This window comes from Cydia strobilella, chromosome 7 (genome assembly GCF_947568885.1).
Source record: "Cydia strobilella chromosome 7, ilCydStro3.1, whole genome shotgun sequence".
In the NCBI taxonomy this organism is placed as follows: Eukaryota; Metazoa; Arthropoda; class Insecta; order Lepidoptera; family Tortricidae; genus Cydia; species Cydia strobilella.
The window spans coordinates 1,863,463-1,883,284 of record NC_086047.1 but is presented as its reverse complement, the minus strand read 5'-3'; the positions used below and the strand labels follow the sequence as shown (position 1 = coordinate 1,883,284).

The 19,822-nt window shown below is 38.6% G+C and overlaps 3 protein-coding genes across 3 annotated transcripts; 2 read left to right on the top strand and 1 right to left on the bottom strand.

The window, feature by feature from the left end:
• Nucleotides 1-7,150, bottom strand: LOC134742902 (cytochrome P450 302a1, mitochondrial). Its single transcript, XM_063676097.1, has 8 exons — nt 6,842-7,150; nt 4,858-5,089; nt 3,774-3,958; nt 2,277-2,478; nt 1,508-1,661; nt 1,099-1,347; nt 595-801; nt 1-184 (listed from the first exon to the last, which is right to left on the bottom strand). The coding sequence occupies exons 1-8, from the start codon at nt 7,107-7,109 to the stop codon at nt 71-73; spliced, it is 1,611 nt and encodes a 536-aa protein (XP_063532167.1). The 5' UTR covers nt 7,110-7,150; the 3' UTR covers nt 1-70.
• Nucleotides 7,151-8,256: 1,106 nt separating this feature from the next.
• LOC134742892 (tRNA N6-adenosine threonylcarbamoyltransferase, mitochondrial-like) lies at nt 8,257-9,773 on the top strand. Its single transcript, XM_063676081.1, has one exon. It carries the CDS (start codon nt 8,528-8,530, stop codon nt 9,764-9,766), a length of 1,239 nt encoding a protein of 412 aa, XP_063532151.1. The 5' UTR covers nt 8,257-8,527; the 3' UTR covers nt 9,767-9,773.
• A 1,498-nt stretch (nt 9,774-11,271) lies between these two features.
• Nucleotides 11,272-13,552, top strand: LOC134742891 (uncharacterized). The gene is made up of 2 exons (XM_063676080.1): nt 11,272-11,707; nt 11,929-13,552. The coding sequence occupies exons 1-2, from the start codon at nt 11,487-11,489 to the stop codon at nt 12,290-12,292; spliced, it is 585 nt and encodes a 194-aa protein (XP_063532150.1). The 5' UTR covers nt 11,272-11,486; the 3' UTR covers nt 12,293-13,552.
• The last annotated feature ends 6,270 nt before the right edge of the window (nt 13,553-19,822 follow it).

The window sequence follows — 19,822 nt, the reverse complement described above, 5'->3', positions numbered from 1 at the left end:
TATTATCAGCTTAGTAGGAAATAAATAAATTATTATTTTTTGTTTAAACCTTATTATTCTCAAAGATGTGTTACGTAGTTCTATTTGTGAAATCCAACATTATCGGTTGGTCCGGTTTGTTGATAAGCAGTGTCTTGATTCCAAGTTCTTTGCCTGCCCAATAAAGCTGGAATTCACGTACCATCTGTAAAAGAAAAAAAAACATTAGCGACCAACGTTGTAAATAGTTCCTACCAGCAGCGATTCTTGAAAAGGTAATTAATTTAATAAATTATTGATTAATACTTGTAGTAATTGTTTTATTCGACAAAACGAGCTATACCTGATTAATTTATAAGAAATAACAAATTAAGTGCAAAGCGAATGTTAAGGATTTTTTAATTACCTTGGACATGATTCATTTGTTTGTCTAATTTGATTAGACCTGCTACATTTTTATATTAAATCGAACTTTACATTTTTTTTAATAAATCGTCATCAGAATAACTTTGAAAAGTACTGTACCTTCCAAATATTAAAATGACAGATTTCTTAACTAACCTTTGGTCTGCTGGTGGACTAGGGTCATTTAGTCACATTAACGATGATACTTACCCTAATTAAAGTAATGCACATATTCTGCTCAGCCAATCTCCTAGCGATGCAAGACCGAGGCCCAAAGCCGAACGGCAAGCTGAGGAACGGGTGTAAGTTTTCGTAGTTCGGCGAGTTACGAGACCAACGGTCTGGAAGGAACTTTAGAGGGTCTTGCACGTATTGGGGCAAGCGGCTGGCTACCATGTTCTGGGTTACTATTACTGTCTGGAACACACAACAATATCATACAAATATATATATAGGTACAGTTTACGAACTAAAGCTGGCTTTAAGCAAGTATGCTAGGCTATAGAGTTGCCACATGGGTGGGCCCGTGACGGACAGAACATTAGGCAATGTGACGAAATTAAACTAATAAACAAACATTCCCGACAACATACCAAAAACAACCAGCGTAATTTATTCAGGTTTACTGTTGCCCACCAAACTTTGGTGGGGAACAACTATAAGTCTACCGTGACATAGCACTTAGGACTTTTTAGAAATTATAATGTTACTTACGCCCTTAGGTATATGATATCCTTTTAAAACAATATCCTTTTGAAGCAATCTGCCCACACCTATGGACACCGGATTTAGCCTCAAACTTTCCTTAACACAGCTCCGTAGATAATGCGCCTTTGATAACGCTTCTGGAGTCAGTGGTGAGTCTTTAATTGGTAGGATTGTAAGGGCCTCTTGGAACAATTTCTCTTGACATTCTGGGTTCGTAGCAAGATGATATAAGGCAAAGCTTGTTGAATACGCCGTCTGTATACAAAATAAGTATGGAATGTTTCGCAATGAAAGTAAGTAAAAGTTATTTGGTTTCCTATAAGCTTCGACTTTAATACAAATACTTGGCATTTAAGTTCATGATTTGTCGCTCACTCTTACAATACAAAGTGTTCTCTTATTATTTAAAACTTACCGTATCAATAGAAGCCATTAGGATATCGACCATCATTCCTATAATGTCTTTCAAATCTACGTTGTCTTGTTGTAGGAAAGATGACAAAAGTGAGTGGTTCAGAGGATCAATTGAGAAGAAACGAAATTTTGACCACAGTATTCTGTTTGCTACCCTGCAAAACAATTAATTATCAACTAGGGGACAAATTAAATATTTTTTTAAGCTTAGAATAAAAAGTGGAAAAATGACTGCCTTGGGAGAGTAATTTTTCCACTTTTTTCCAATTTTAAATTAATTCTACTCGTAAGCTTAATAGCATCGTTCGCAGACGTCGTAAAAGTAGAGTGAAACTTTCACTCCAGAAACTTGGAAAAGTACTCGGAAATTTCTGAAATATTTCACAGGAAACTTTCATTTTGTATTCCTTGTATAAAATATGAAAAGTTTCCGCAAGTGAAGATTTAGCAATTTTAGAAACTTACCCACGGCACTTCAGTAATTAAGATTACGCTACCAAGTAAATAGCGCTTCTGTAAGGTGCTGTAGGTTCGGAGAGCGGAGTTTTTCAAAAATCGTACCGCTTTTTAGATCACAATAAGTACCAAAAATTTTATTAGCCATCTTCAGAATTATCTCTAGTGATTTCATTGATTCGAATCCTGACTTTTTGACTTTCGCTCGATGGAAAAAATCACGAACCTAGGTCTAAAACGCACTTTAAAAATTAAGGATGCTACAATACAATATCAAGCGCGAATGTGGAATAAGGAAAAATATGGGATCTTACTTCTCCAAGTACTCTTGAGAATTAGCTAGTTTCCTGTACAGAGGCGTTCTAAATTTCCTCCAAAGAAAACCTTTATCTAGTTTCATAATTCCCGCATTGGAACCGAAGGCAGCTTTGATCGTCATACTGCTGCGAGACCGACGATCTTGTTCTTCCTCTGAGAAACTGTTGAAGCGCTCGTTGAACGCTACCTTGCCGATTACTGAAAAGTAGTATTTAATTTACGTAACCAGAATACACATAAAGAAGGGCTGATGATGTGATTACTTACAATCGTGCTTTAGTAGTATTTTAGTATATCCTCGTGAGTCTAAATGTACATTAAAATGTACATATTCATTGCAATCTAATTTAAACCTTTTGATGAAACAAATAGAGTAGCATTTCTTTTGTTTTACTGAATCAGAATCAGAAACATATGTTTTATTCGTGATAAACTTAAAACTAAAAAAACAAAACTGCGTTGTAAAACAAACGAAATTCGTTCCAATTTACTTATAAAATAAGGTTCAAATTAAAAATTGAAAAACTTTATATGGTGTCTTACGAGGATATAGTATAATAGATTATTATAATGTTTGTGTCATCAACATCTGCACTAATTATTCACCTTTGTTTTACTTAGCTATAACAAAACGTGTAGTGCTTTCATGTTCTGTGTGGGTGTCGTTATATGTTTGTGCTGTCCTCTGTCCTCAGGTGCAGATAATAAAACACTTGACATTGGCAAATTTGTGCCAACTTTGACAGACCGCCATTTAATAAAAGAAGAAGAAGAAGAAGTATTCGCTTCGCGCATATCTGTGGCGCTGTCTTAGTGGGATGTTAGTGGGTGTGGGACGTATCGCTTATTTGACAGTACGCAGCTGCCAAATAGTATGAAGAACCCATGAGAGTTCATATTTTTACCCCTTCGTGCGTTGGCGTTGCTTGTATCCCCCAACACCAATTTCGCACATAGCCAACAGAATCTTTTGAATGAGGGCAGCAATGATATGATATGACAAATGCAAAAACGGATTTAATGTATTGCGGCAGTAATGCCGTCACAGTCATGCAGCTGCTTGTGATTCGAATGTCACCTAAACCAGTAATCGTTGTTTACCTGTCCTAAAAACCGCGAACGGTAATTAAGTTCCTACCTAATTCTTTCACCCTCGACCGTCGTAGCACGGTACGCTTATCACCACGCCTGTCACGTTCTAACAAGTATGTGAGTGCGAAAGTGACGGACTTAGTGATAGGGGAACCATGCTGCGCGGGTAGCCCGCCTAGCCAAGGTGACAATCGCTATCGCTTCGACAACGAAACGCTTTGTGTCTCTCTATCACTCTTCCATATTAGTGCGACAGTGACAGTTGCGTTTCAATCGCTACGGAACGTTAGCGATTGGCGTGTTGGCTACGGAGCCAGGTTGCTTGTTTGTCACCCTCACTAAAATATGCCTACCTACATGATTCATACTTATACGTTTTACAATAAACAAGTCTAACTTACCCTCTAAGTTCAGCCTATTCAGATACGCCAAGAAGTCATCGTTAGACGTCACCTTCTCTCTCTTGACCCATTGCACAAATTCCCTCACAATGTCATCTGTGTCCACGACATGGCCCTTGACGCTTTGAGGGCTTGTGAAGTTCTTCTGAAACGCGCTCCTAAGCCTCCACCAGTCCGGACCATTTCTAAAGTGAAAATAAAACCGGCCAAGTGCGAGTCGGACTCACGCACCGAGGGTTCCGTACTTTTTAGTATTTGTTGTTATAGCGGCAACAGAAATATATCATCTGTGAAAATTTCAACTGTCTAGCTATCACGGTTCATGAGATACAGCCTGGTGACAGACAGACGGACAGACGGACAGATGGACAGCGGACTCTTAGTGGGACCCGTTTTTACTCTTTGGGAACGGAACCCTATAAAAAAGAACACCTCTTACATACAAGGTACAGTCAGCAATATACTATTAGCTTAGCACCTTTGCATACAAACTTCTATGCATTGTAGCTGACTGACAAACAATGAAACAAGGAGTTAGTTAAGTTTAAGCAAAGATAGATATAACTTACGGAGTTATATCTATCATTGGTATAATGTATGGAAATGATATGGTGGCTTATGTTCACATCTGTCATTCCGATATATTTTTACTTTTCCATTAGTTTCTCTATAAAACATTGTCATCTTGACTAAGACCCCATTGTCCTGTCAAAATTCAGCCTCGGATATCACAAAAATAAATATACCGTAGAAGACGCAAATGCATCTACTTCGCGTGTCCGAACCCTGACTAAGCGTCGAGGTTGACCGTTGCTCTTTACAGTCCACGCGCGTTAGTTGTTGCAGCCGTCCGTGAAAATTTAAAAAATACTTCGTTGCATGATAATTAACTGCTACAGCCCAAAAATTGCGAGCACCCAAAGGCAAGAACATATTTCCTATCACCAGATAAGTAATTTTATAATTATATTATGCGTAAATTTTGTATGAAAAAGTCGGCACGCTTGGTTTCAATACAAATCGTGGCATTTGCGTCATCTAGCGTATATATTAAATCTGTGTCGGATATTGTAAAAGATCTTACGTAGAAAGCAACCCGCCAGTGCTATAAACATTCGGCTTGCCGAGCCTATAGTGCAGCATCGCGAGATGGCTCCTCCGCGCCGGGTGCCGGTCGTCCTGCCGGAACACGGCCTCGATGTCGTCCGGATCGAACACGTGGAGCAGCCGGACGCCCGGATTTTCACGGACAAGGTTGCCGTATCTGTGGTAGTTGAGCCACGCATTCTTGTCTAGCGAGTTGGCGTTGTAGTCGCCTGTAAATGTTTTACAGCAATTTCCATTTTAAAAAAAACTTATAGTACAATCTATATAGTATTGTGACTAGGTACCGTAAAATGGGGTGAGTAGGAGCAAAACTGACATTCAAACCTCGATAACGTTTTATTTTTACATATGCAAATTGAATGGTGTATATACTAATAATATTAAGTGTTCCAGACGTTTGTATTTTAGTTTATATTTTATTTTGGGTATATAGTTCCATTTCATAACTTTGACGATAAACAGGAAATCCCACCTCACTTCCCAAATTAAAATAAAAACTAAAATACAAACTTATTAGGTAATTGGAGTGGGATGGGTTTTCATACAAAGGTAATTTTGGAAAATTGTTGGATCGTTTTTTTTATTATTATGAGTATTACTATAGCTCCATTTTAAATTGGAATACATTATTTTTGTAGCAGTAGCCTTAAAAACCCATCTCACCCCCCCTTTCATGCTTTCTCTCCCCATTCATAATAACCCAACCTTCCCCGCGAACCCTACTCACCCCATTTTACGGTACTTAAAACACAAATCAAATTATTTCATAAAATAATTTAATTTGTTCCCTAGTTGAATTTCTATTAAGACGAAAGTGGAGGACCCGCCGGAAATCGCCTTTTCATACAAACGTAGTCCTCATAAGAGTTAAGAGCATTTAAAAATTTGTATGAAATCTGTTTTTCGCTCCTAATTTTTACAATTCAAAAAATCTGAAGGTTACGTACTCTCCGCGCGCAAATTCCGTGCACGGCTGAGGAATGTTAGGAATGTTGGGCGTCATGACAAAGGTGGTGTCATTTTGTACGTACGGGCGCGGCGCACACCCCCACTTCCTCGACCTCCGAATGCACGGAATTGGTGCGCGGACAGTATTACTAAGATTATAAATGCGAAAGTAACTATGTCTGTCTGTGTCTGCTACCTCTTCACGCTTAAGCTGCTGAACCGATTTAGATGAAATTTCGTATGGAGAAAAGTTTGAGGCCCGGGGAAGGATACCTAATTTTTATCAATCATCATCATCATTTCACGCAGACGAAACTTCAATAATCAAGGCATTGACATAATGTTTTTTTTTGTAGTCGAAAGAAGTGTGTGCGAAAATTGTCAAATGTGGTTTTTAACTAATTATTAGAATTCGGTAGGTAGTTTAACAATAGTAGTATAACATATCTATTGTTAAACTACCTACCGAATTCTAATTATTTAGTTATAAACCACATTTGACAATTTTCGCACACTTTTCTTTCGACTACAAAAAAAATAAGTCAATGCCTATCATCTACCCTACCTACTTTGCATATTACCTAAGGTCTAACATTAGTAATTTAAGTATATTTGTAACTAACAAAACGGTGTATTTTTTATGAAAACATGAAAAGGGACCTTATTGTCGACGGCGCTTACACCGCACAGCGTCGCGCGGCATTGTATTTATAGTTGGTCAACCAAATCTTGTCAGTAGAAAACGGCGCGAAATTCAAATTTTCTATGGGACGATATCCCTCCGCGCCTACATTTTTTAAATTTGCCGCTCTACTGACAAGATTTGCTTGACCAACTATATATCGGAGCACGTTAATAATGGCGTAAGCGCCATCGACAATCAGGTCCCTTTTTTATAGAAAATACCACAAATATGGATTGTATCGTCCGAAATGTTTTTTTTTATTATGAGAAAAAGTAGACAATGCCTAACAAAGAGTTCAATCATACATTTTTATTAAATATTTACTTACCTAGTAAAGGCAGATATTTATGTAGTGTCCCCACAACAGGATAGCTCTTAGGCCCAGGTATATCCTCGAACGGTTTTATTTTTATAACATGTTCTTGCACTACCCCGGCCGTTGAACTTAACTTTACACAAGACCCTATTTCAAGTCTTTTTATTACCGTTGATATTTTGTACATGTTTCCTTGCAAAAAGTATTTGTTTTCTAAAGTTTCTAAATAAAATATAACAAGCTTAAGCGACACGACACGCAGGCGGATACTGAGGTTCATATTACAAAGTCACGCGTTCGAAATAAGATGCGCATTGCAAATAAAGAATAAAAACGGAGGGTCTACCGCGGCGGAAATCGAAATTTATTTATCCACCTCTCTATCGCTCGAATATGTAAGAACGATAGAGAGGCACATGACGAGGTTTCGATTTCCGTTTTTAGCGGTAGGTCCTCTGACCCCTTGATTTTAATATGCAGATAAATATTGAAGCAGAGCAGGGTATGATTTAAATAATGTACCGGTTTATTTTTATTTCGATTATAAAGTTGGTGGATAGATAAAGTTACCTATTCTGTACAATATTTATTTATTATTATAACTAAACGGAAAATTAAATTCAGTTTTTTTTTCTTCATATATATACATATAGTACCTATAGTATAGTTAGGTTTCCGTACCCAAAGGGTAAAAACGGAACCCTATTACTAAGACTCCTCTGTCCGTCTGTCTATCTGTCTGTCTGTCACCAGGCTGTATCTCACGAACCGTGAAAGCTAGACAGTTGAAATTTCACAGAAGATGTATTGTATTGCAGTTGCCGCTATAACAACAAATAATAAAAACAGAATAAAATAAATATTTAAGTGGGGCTCCCTTACAACAAACGTGATTTTTTGCCGTTTTTTGCTAAATGGTACGGAACCCTTCGTGCCGTTGCTGCGGACTCGCGACTCGCAATTGGCCGGTTTTTTTTTTAATGAACTATTCGTAAATCGTAACATTAAAAATGTAAATTACCTTTGTCTAGCTTCATATTGCTCCACATTTATTTTATGAAATCGAAAAACTTTATACTAACAAAACTTCCGTGAGACACAGACATATTAAATATATTAACTTTATACTCTTGTGTCAAGCGACATAGAGGCAGATAGGGGCATGCCACACTGCGTCCGATTTGCACGTGCGGGCGGGATGTCTCTATAATACGCGCATAGCGTTATCTCGCTCAAACTTCGGAGCGACGTGTGAATCGGACACAATGTGCCATGCCGCATAAAGAAATTTCGAATTTTGTTTTTCGCGGCCTCTGAACGCAGTATATCTATGGAACGCATCTTTAGCGTTTGTCAAATTTGACATTGGTCTCGCTCAAACGTCACATTACATTCACACTTCACATCTGTCAAAGTCAATATTGTCAACAAATCTGAACAGCTGATTGAGCTGATTATTTTTAATTTTATTTTAGTTTTGATAATTTTAACGAGCGTTTTGAATTAAAATTACAGACTTCGCTGATTAACCAGGCTTCGTGTATTATACAGATATTAAAAAATACATATTCAAGTTATCGATCAAATGCTATGAGACTCAGGCTATTAAAAAACATAACCTATTTTCATGTAAATATTGGTGCAATATCGAATTTCACCATAAGCTAGTTGCAAACTAGTGAGTTTCCTAAATCAAACATGATGAATTTTACACGATCGTTGTACAAATTTGTGACTCAAAAACTTACACAGCAAAGGCAAATAAAATTTCTCAATAACCGTAGAAATTATTCTGGAAGTGCTATCCTTGGAATCGAGACATCTTGCGACGATACAGGTTGCGCCATCATAAGCCATGACGGAAATTTATTATCAGAAAGTTTGCATACACAAAATCTTATGCATGTTCGGAACGGAGGCATTATACCTGATGTAGCTCAAGACTTGCATAAAAAGTATATTGAACCGACTGTAAATGAAACTTTACAGAAAGCGAAATTATCAATGCAAGATATATCTGCCATAGCTGTCACTTTAAGACCTGGCTTAGCCCTAAGCCTAGTTGTCGGTATGAAATATGCAAAATACTTAGCCAGACTTCATAAGAAACCTATAATTCCAATACATCACATGGAAGCTCATGCTTTAGCAGCAAGAATGCATCACAACATATCTTTCCCATTCCTTGTCTTGTTAATATCAGGGGGACACTGTTTGCTGGCTGTTGCTCAAGATGTAAATCATTTCCAGTTACTCGGACAAAGTATGGATATAGCGCCTGGTGAAGTGTTTGACAAAGTTGCTAGGAGAATGAAGTTACGAAATGTAGCAGAATATTCAAAATTATGTGGAGGCCAAGCTATAGAATTAGCAGCATCAAAAGCTACTAATCCTCATGTATTTAAACTCCCACTTTCCCTAGCTGAGTACAGGGATTGTAATTTTAGTTTCAATGGTTTGAAGACCTCTGTCATCTCTCAGCTATACAAGAAAGAAAAAGAACATAACATTGTAGCTGACAAATTGATTCCGGAAGTGAATGACTTGTGTGCTGCACTTTTGATGGCTGTCTCAAGACACTTGATTCATAGAACCCAGAGAGCTATGGAATTTTGTGAACGAAATAACCTAATACCAAAAGATAATAAACAGCTAGTTGTGTCTGGTGGAGTTGCATGTAATAACTATATATTCAATGCATTAACTTATTTATGTGGTGAATCAGATTACAAGATTTATAGACCCTTACCAAAACTGTGTACAGATAATGGTGTTATGATAGCTTGGAACGGCTTAGAAAAGTGGAGGCGAGGTATAGATATAACTACAGATATAAGTAAATTAGATATTCAAGCTGCTAGTCCTTTAGGAGAAAGTTTAATAGATAAAGTTGTTAATGCCAAAATACCTATAAAACTAATGAAAATAAAAATTTGAATATAATTTCTCACTTTGTTTTTATTTGCTTATAGCTATTGGGTTTATATTCTATTTATATTAACCCAGCTTAGTAAGAAATAAATTTAACATTTATAAAATGGCACGCACGTCGCGCAACATAACATGGACCATCATGCCATACATATATTATTATACCTTATGATCATGCCGCGCGCGCAAACTTGTTGACCATAGAGAAAGTGGTATATAGTGCTAAAACCATAACAGACTACCGCACCGCGAGTGAGAGCGAGAAAGAGATCTCTTACGGCTTTAAAATCATAAAATGAACACTTCAAATATGGTAAGTATATGTTATAGAAAGTACAATTTAATATTTAACCTTTATAATCAGAATATAATTCTTTTTCATGAATCTAGTATAACTGGATCGGTCATGAGGAGTGGGGGAAAATGACCGAACGGGATAGTCTTATGTATCTTTCAGTAGGAGTAGCAGAGAAAGCGCTGTTATTGTTTGTCCTTGTCATAGTTTCACTTTTCCACCGCTGCCACAACCGAGGTTGTGGCAAACAAATAAGTACGTGACATGTCATGTTTGTTCGTTGCTTGTTTAATTATCGTTGTTTTGTATGAAATTGTGCTTTCTCTTATGAAATATAGTGATGGTTAGCGTTTTGAATGCTTGAACTTTGATAAAATACTGGTGAATTGTTCTGTAATCGGCTGTAATAGCCGCTCTGAGCAAAAATATGAGATCATAACCTTTCACACGTAAGTACGGTATTTTACACCTTCCTCTTAACGCAATATGTGAGAATAACATCGTAAAATTACGTTACACTCAAAGCAATGTAGAATCAAACGATTTCAATAAAAATATCACAATTATTTACGCAAATTAACAAAACATTATTTGTAAAATTATCCGCCCAAATTACGTAGGTAGGTAGAAGTCTGAGGTCAGCCATTTTTAAACTTCTTCTTAATTTAGCTGCATAACAATCATGTTAGGGATACCAGATGAAAATATCATAATTTTATGGGTAATTTTGACCTCGAAGTTTTTTCGTACTTCTAATTCCAAAAAATAAATAAACAAATGTTGTGAAGATTAAATGTGGTGTACATTAATTGGTGTGATTGCGATTTGTGATTTCTTTAAATTAAAACCCATAATACATTTTATTTACTAAACATGTTTAGTTTTGTACCACCTGCGCGAATTATAGGAGGTATTTCATTGTTTATACGCCTAAAAAGAACGGCCCATTGACATTTTATTTAACAATTTTTTAATACCGTCAAACAAGCTAACTTTGCCTCCAGGGTAATCGCCCCAACGTGATATCAAATATTGGGGTAATTTTTACCAATATGGTATCCCCACGTTTATGACGTCATCTATGTCTATCCCTTACGGGCGCACGCGTATAGCTGGTCTATGTAATGCTAGGTCTATGTTCTTTTTATTTGTACCTGTACCTTCCACATTCATTCCTTCAGTTCCAAATTGAACAACGAAGCGCATAGCCAAGCGGTCACACGCTTTGACGTATGACAGGCGGTGAGTGAATGAATGCATTGAATTTATATATCGTATCGGAGTGCATCGTACTGAAAAAATAGAGTACTTATTGCATTAAAAATAACATTACAAACCATTGCACTTGCCAAATTATGTCTATGAGCGTAACCTTAACAGCGCCAATAGTCTAGAGTGCATTAGTATTGAAATATTACAATACCTCTCAAAATGGATATTATAGAAAGAATTTATCGCAACATTCGAGGACAGCTTTGCAACCTGCCGGCTACAGTGCCGAAAGCTGTAGATTATGTTAATAAATCAGTGCAAAAAGTGAAAATACCACCATTCACAAGGGACAATGTGTTGTACTACTATTTACCAATGCAAGGTCTGGTCAGTTACACAACACTGTCAATATCTGTTATGAATCCTCATTTAATGGTCAGGTGAGTAAGATACACGAATTTTAGACCTTTTTTCGTTATTTCATTTCATTTATTTATTTGCGTCAAACACATAAAAATGCATGCAAATACAATAAAAAAAAAACAGAGATCACAACAATACATTAGAAATAATAATACACACACACACACACACACACACACATAACTTAAAATTAGACAAACTACCTACACCCGATAGTTATATTGATAATTATTTACAGGTTATTTCCACGGCGAGATGTCACCGACCTCTTATTCCTATCAGCTGGTGGTGGAGCAGGTCTATGGCTCTGGGCCCGTCCCCACATGGCAGCGGCAGTGCCCGCTAGAAGATTCTCCTGGGCATTCCTCGGGGGCTGCCTCTGGCCGCTCGGCTCAATATTCTTGTGGGCTATACTGAGGAGCTCAGTTGGACAGAGGCCGGTAATCGGCACTTTTCTTGGAGTGACTACAGGAGCAATGCTAACTAATATTGCGCTTGACTACTTCCACTATGTGGAGCTAATGTTCTGCGGGGAGGTGCACCTTCCTGATGAAGTGTACAGCCCCAATAGTGATGATGAGAAATATGACATTGATATCTAAGAAGTGAAGTCATCTGTGTCAATGTATAAATGATGTAAATATATAAATGTACGGGTTGAGCAGGTAAATCAGATATCAAGATGATTGAAGCAAAGTAGCTAAAGAAAGGACGCTGAGCACGGAATTTCATACATTGAGCCACCTGTTCTTATCTTTATCGCACGCGCATATTGCTATCCCACTCGCACAATATCATTGTCATGGGCGAGACAACAATATAATTAGGTACGCGCCTGTGATAGAGATAAAAAAACTTTCTTTATTTTAGTTTAGATGAGTAATTAATTATTTTGACACCTGATTTCACTTCAACTCTCCATGTTTCTGTGCACTAAGTTAGATTAAGATTTTGCCATAAGAAAAATATTTTTGGCAGTATATTAAATGGTAACCCATGTTTGGGTATTTCCTAAGTGTTGCACAATAAACTTGTATTGTATCATCAATGCATTCATTTTTCACTTCTAGTAATAGAGTAGAGCTTTTTCACCAATTAAGGCGTCTGCTAGCTGCTGGTGTGGTGACACAGAACGGGTTAGCGAAAAATACTATTTTTCGCTAATCCGTTCTGCGGTGGATTTTACCTACAACGCTAGCGGATGCCCATATTTTTGGAGGTTTTGGAATAAATTATGAATGTGCTTGACATTGTTTAAAGTTTCTGTAAAAATGAATTCATAATTTCATATTATAATTTTGGTTTGGCATCATAAGGATTCTAGTCTTACCCGAATACTTAATAATAATAATAAAAGACGTTTATTCAAGAAGTTGTAACATAGGTACATAATAAAAGTACACGATAATGCTTACAAACTAATTGAAAGGGAAGGTGGCTCAACTGATGTCTGTGCCAAAAAGGCTTCGGGGCACAGCAGCCCCAAAGGTTTTTAGCAACGGACGCTGTTATTCTGCCACCGCCGTACTTGTCCTTGTTATGTATTTAATTTTTCGTTATAATTGTAAGCCTTACCTATAAGAAATATAGTATCTAAACCCATGGATTTATTTTTTGTAGCTGCTATACAAAGTGAAGATTTATCATGCTAGTCAGACCAAGCTAACTGCATGGCATTTGCAATGACAAAGTGTGACAATGTCATTGTTAAAGTCTAATTTCTATGAAAATATACCGTTTATAATGACACAGACAGAACAAAGTGAGGAGTTCTGTTCAAGTTGGGGCAAAGTTAGCTTAGACGGACTTTAGCATATTATTTTAAGATTTTAGTCAAACATGCTTCAAATAAACTGTTATGATTCTAATATTACATTTGTTTCATTTGAATAATATAATAAAAAGCAGTGTCGAAAATAGCTTACTTATATTTTCTTGCAAAAAGAAAGAGCAAGTCAAACATTTTATTCACCACAATAAATTACATAGACTATTGAATATGTACTTTCCAAAAATAGTCCCTTCAAATAGCAACCTTGTTTTATGTTTTCATCAATGTTTAAATTACGTGCATCTTAAATAATTGCAACAGCTAATTAGCACCGAAGTAGATTAATCTTATAATCGTGTCCTGAAATACCACGGCACAAACACAATTTATAAAAGAATCAAAGTTGAATAAAGAACAACGCCATCAGCTTTTAATCTTCTCGACGCCGTGTCACACAAAAGCTGTCACTCTGACGCCACGCCACCGAAGTGTCAAAACTAAAATTGAACTTTATGCACATGCACGTAGGTCTATGTTGCTCTGTTCGTCTTTGGCGTTGGACCTGCGGTGACGATATATCCGTCATTGGCGTCCAAAAGGTTAAACCCACAGACCTAAAATGTATGTCCCCGATTGAGGAGTAGCGCGCTGAGTGAGTGGCGTTTAGATGGATGGTAACGAGAAGGAGAAGCCTCCAGATGAGGCTGATGATAATGACATGAACTGGGAGAACGTCTCACGTAAGCGTAACTTAGATTTATCACCGACCAAGCTGGAGCCTTCCCCTAAAAAAATTGTAATTTACACGACAGAGGCCGACAAGCAGTCGGGTAATACAAATAATACAGTTGAGCCTAATAATAGTCATGTGGTCGAATTAAATAAAAATAATCCAATGGAGGTAAGTCAAAATACTACAGTCGATTTAAACAAAAACAATCCAGTCGAGTTCAACCCACATTTATACAAACACCCCAGTCTGGACAGCAAATACCGAGAGTACAATGCCGAAGATGGTGGACCATTTATAGTTCACGTCTCTAGAGAGTCTGTACCATCTTCCAATGCTTCCCTAAAACCCATCAATGTAGGCCTTTTGCTTACTCAAGCAAAGGTTAACAACATCCAAAAAGAAGGTGGTATTAAGTCAGTAGGTCGCAACAGAGTAGCAGTTACTTTCACCACAGCAGCTGATGCAAATATTCTCTTAAAGCACCCGCTACTAGCCCAAAATAAGTTTATAGCTGATATTCCCTCATACCATGTATCGCGTATGGGAGTTATACGGGGAGTTCCTTCGGATTGGACTATGGAGGATTTAGTCAACGGTACAAACCTCAAAGAAGGCAAAGGAAAAATCCTTAAGGCTCGCCGTCTGCAGCGGAAAGTGACAAAAGATGATGGATCCCCATCCTGGGCACCAACCCAGTCGGTGGTGGTTACCTTTGAAGGACAATCCTTACCGTCAAAAATTTTCGCCTACTACACCTCACTAGTTGTAGAAGTATATCAACTGCCAATTATTCAATGCAGAAAGTGCCTTAGGTTCGGACATATTCAAACACAGTGCCGGTCTGATGCTAGATGTTATAAGTGTGCACAAAAACACCCCGGTGATGGATGCAATGTAGCTCCAGAACATGTGACGTGTATATTCTGTTCAGGCAGACACTTTGCTACAGACAAAGTATGCAATGAATATGGTCGACAAAAGTCCATTAAACTTGCCATGTCTGAGCAGAATGTCTCATACGCAGAAGCAGCAATACAGTTCTCAGCGGTTCGTAAGCCATATTCAGATGCAGCAAGAATCATGTTTGAACAGGTTACAGACTCTCCCCGATCTTCACAGCCCCCATGCGACCCTAATACTTTCAGGCCATCTCCTTCTCCTCCGCCCACCACTTCATATCGTAAAACCGTATATCGAGCGCCCCGAACGAGGGTCTCTCTCTCTCCGGGTTATGATAGAGAAGCCCACAACAATATTGTCCGAACTCCCCCACCTCAACTCCCCAATGGCCAAGCTCTGAATAGTTCTTACAATAGAATCACCCACAATGAAGACCTAATGGAGCTCTGTTTAAAATTTTTAACAAACATAATCGCTAAGTGGAGCGATTGCCTACCGAACGACGTTGCGCCCTTAATGATCACACTCGCTGAAAGACTTACATTTCACAACAACGGCCCCCCCGGTCACATTTCTACAATGGAATAGCCGAAGCATTGTCCCAAAAAAACCTGACCTTATTCAGCTCATCAACACCTATGCTGTGTCTGTTGCGGCTATTTCGGAGACGTGGTTACGTCCCGGCACTCTTCTCAGAGTGCCGGGCTTCTCATGTCTCCGGGAGGACCGTAATGATGGACACGCCGGATGTGCGTTGTTGATCAAGCGCAGTTACCCTTTCTCCCAAATTCATATCCCCCCTCACTCGGATGGGATTAATGCCGTAGCTGCCAGGGTTATGGGCATTAATTTCATCTCTATATATATCCCCCATCCTGAAGTAGTTAATATGCATGAATTACAATCTATTCTCAAATCGATTCCACCTCCTCTTATGATTTTAGGGGACTTTAATTGTCACAATATGTCCTGGGGGTCATACCATTCGGATGCGTTTTCATCAGCCCTGCTGGATTTGTTCGATGAAATCAATGTAGGAGTTGTTAATGACGGAACTCCCACGCATCGGGTATACCCAGGCCAGAACCCCCAATCAGTTCCCGATTTATCTGTCTGTTCCCCGAGTTTGTCTTCTTTACTATCCTGGAGGGTATTACGCCAGTCGTTTGGCAGTGACCATTTCCCGATTATTATCACCAAGCCTTCTTCTATTCTTCCATCTCCTTCCCCCGAACCTCTTCTGAAACACAAAATTCAATCAGCAGACTGGCCCAATTATGCATTATTTATAGAGGAAAATATGAAAGAGTGGGACACGAGCGAAATAAGTCAGGATGAAAAATATATAAAATTTAAAAATGTGTTAATAGAGTCCGCCGATAAATATATACCAAAAAAGAAACCTGCTAAACTCAAAATCCCATCACCCCCGTGGTGGAACGCAGACTGTACGGCAGCCGTTAAAAAAAGAGATGCCGCTGAGCAGGATTTCAACAATACAGGAAATTTGGAAGACTACATTTCTTTCAAAAAAATCTCGGCCCGTACAAAACGCTTCCTAGCAAAGGCAAAAAAGAGGGGATGGAAGGGGTTCTGCGAGAATTTATCTCCTAGAACCCCTACATCACTTATATGGCGGAATATAAGGAGGTTCAGGGGTTCGTTTAATCCAGAATCTATGGCCACCACAGATTCTTCCTGGCTGTCAGACTTTGCAGATAAACTTGCCCCGCCAACTGTCCCTGAAGCATCCTGTTTGTTACTTCCCCCGCTGCCAGGCACCGGGAGCTCTCTAGACATGCCTTTCTCATTCTCAGAGCTTAGTCTAGTGCTTAGTGGATTGAGAGATACTACACCGGGAGAGGATGGCATACCATACTGTTTCCTATCTAAGTTAAATACATCCTCACAGGAGTACCTGCTTGGTATTCTAAACCATGCCTTTGGCACGGGAGAGATCCCTGTTGACTGGAAGACCCAAGTCATTATTCCAATCCTAAAACCGTCTAAAAACCCAGACGAGGCTAGCTCATATCGCCCGATTGCCCTGTCCGCGACAATGGGAAAGATACTGGAACATCTGGTTAAAAACAGACTCGAATGGTTTGTGGAAAACAAAGGTATTCTAGCTGACACGCAGTTTGGCTTCCGAAAGGGCCGTAGTACAATGGACAGTTTAAACATTTTAGCAACTGATATCCGACTAAGCTTTTCGAAAAACGAATATCTTCTGGGATGTTTCCTAGATATCTCTGCGGCCTACGACAATGTCCTTCTTCCGGTGCTCAGGGCAAAAATGCTTCATCTGAGCATTCCCGCGAAGATTGTACATATTGTCACCAACTTATTCATGGGTAGGTCAATTAAAATTAGAAATGGTAATTCCTATTACCCGCCTCGGACTTTGTGGCGAGGTCTCCCGCAAGGATCTGTACTCAGCCCCCTGCTTTACAGTATCTACACCTACGACTTGGAACAATCTGTCCTTTCCTTCTGTAATGTCTTGCAGTATGCTGATGATCTGGTCTTATACACCTCAGCAAACTCAATGGACAAAGCCACTGCTAGTCTGAATACAGCGCTGGGTTACCTCAAAGATTGGCTTGATGAACATGGTCTTACCCTATCGCCAACAAAAAGTTGTTTAGTGACTTTCAGTCGCAGAAGGATCATGCCTCCTGCAGATGTCCGTTATGGTGGTGTCATGATACCAAGTAAAGAGTCAGTAAAATTTCTAGGTGTTATTTTAGACCACAAAATGTCGGCCTCCTCACATCACAAATATGTACTGAGTAAATGTGAAAAAAATATTAATATTCTGCGAGCATTATCAGGTGTTTGGTGGGGCTCTCACCCTTATTGCCAGAAGCTACTATACAATGCCATCATACGCAGCCATATAGACTATGGGTCATTTCTAATGGAACCTTGCAATAAGGATGGCCTAGATAAATTAGACCTCATACAGGCAAAATGTTTAAGGATCATACTGGGTGCTATGCTTCCTTCTCCCAAAAATGGCATGCAGGTAGAAGCTGTTGAACCTCCTTTGTCTCTCCGCAGACAATATCTTGCCGACAGGTTCTTGATCAAAGACAGCTCTTACAACAACCACTTGTTGCTTCCACGCTTGCGAGCACTGGCACTGGAGGTCACTGAAAACCGATATTGGACATATAAAGCCTTTCCAAGAATAATAATGTCTTTTTCAAAACTGTCTAATATTAACCCCAGTCTATATAAATCCGGCGCTAACCCTTTATTTGAGGTGGCATTTGAGACCTTAATATATTCACCTAAAGTTCTATTAGATATAGGAATTTTCAAAAATGATCCAGGAGCAAACAACAAGTTCAATAAATTTTTAGATAAATGGCAAGATTACTTACCGGTTTTTACTGACGCTTCAAAGGTGGATCCTACAAAATGTGTGGGAGCAGCGGTGTGGATTCCTCGGTACAATATTGCCCTCCCATTTAAATGTCCTCCTCAAGCATCCATTTTCACAGGCGAGGCAGTTGCTATTCTTGAGGCTGTCAAATATGCAGAGACCCACAATATTAAAAACACCATTATCATCTCTGATAGTAGGAGTTGCCTGCAGGCTATTGTAGGCAACCAATTCAAATTCAAAGCAAAATTTCCATTGATTCTCGAAATCAAAGCTTTGCTACGTAGGTGTGAATCAAGGGGCCTACATATTGTTCTCGGGTGGGTTCCAAGCCACTGTGGTATTAACGGCAATGAGATGGCTGATATGTGGGCAAAACGAGCGATTGACATCGGATCAATGAAGCAGGAAATTTACGGTAATGACCTATTGAGTTGTGCGCTATCCAATATGTTTAATACATGGCAGAAGCAATGGGATACCTCTAGAATACAGACAGGTAAACATTATGGCTGTGTACAACCTCGAATTACTCGAAAACCGTGGTTCTATCGTTTTCGTACTTCTCCGAAATGGGTAATATCGACCATTTGTCGTTTACGCTTAGGTAAAGTATGTACTCCGTTATTTCTGGCTATGATTGGTGTCCGTGCGAACTCATTGTGTGAATGCGGGTTGGATGAGGGTAACTTGGACCACATCTTCTTTGCTTGTTCAGGGTGTAGTTATTCACTGTACGATGTATTACCCGAAAATGTTCCACGACCTATATGCTTTAGCTCACTGCTTTGTCACATGGATACTAGGCTTACTTCTATACTCATTAAATATTTACAAACGAACAACATTAAACTCTAAATAGCGTCTTATCTTTTATAATCTAATGCGTCTAATTATTTATGTTTTATTCTATACTTCATATTTATTTTATATATCGTTTTCTTCTCTTCCACTTCCTTCATGTTGGCACTATTAACGTTCTGTCACCCACTTCCCGCTTTTTTTCTACTAATTTTTGTATTCGTCATGTGTTTGTCTGTGATGTTCATAACAATTATTCGTTTTTAGGTCTTCCCAACCACAATCTCCCAGACTACCGAACATTCTCCTCACGTGTGAAAGTCAAAAACCGACATTGGCAAATTCACCCCGTGCAAAATTGCGGGGAGTAAAAGCCAGATAGGATAAAAAAAAAAAAAAAAAAAAATGTATGTCCTAGTTCTGTGGTTAAACCACGTTCAACCTATGTCGCGTCTGAAATGACCAAAATTCAACGTGTTTTACACTTTTTATTACAAATTTATTTACATACAAGATATATACAGTGGTACTACGTA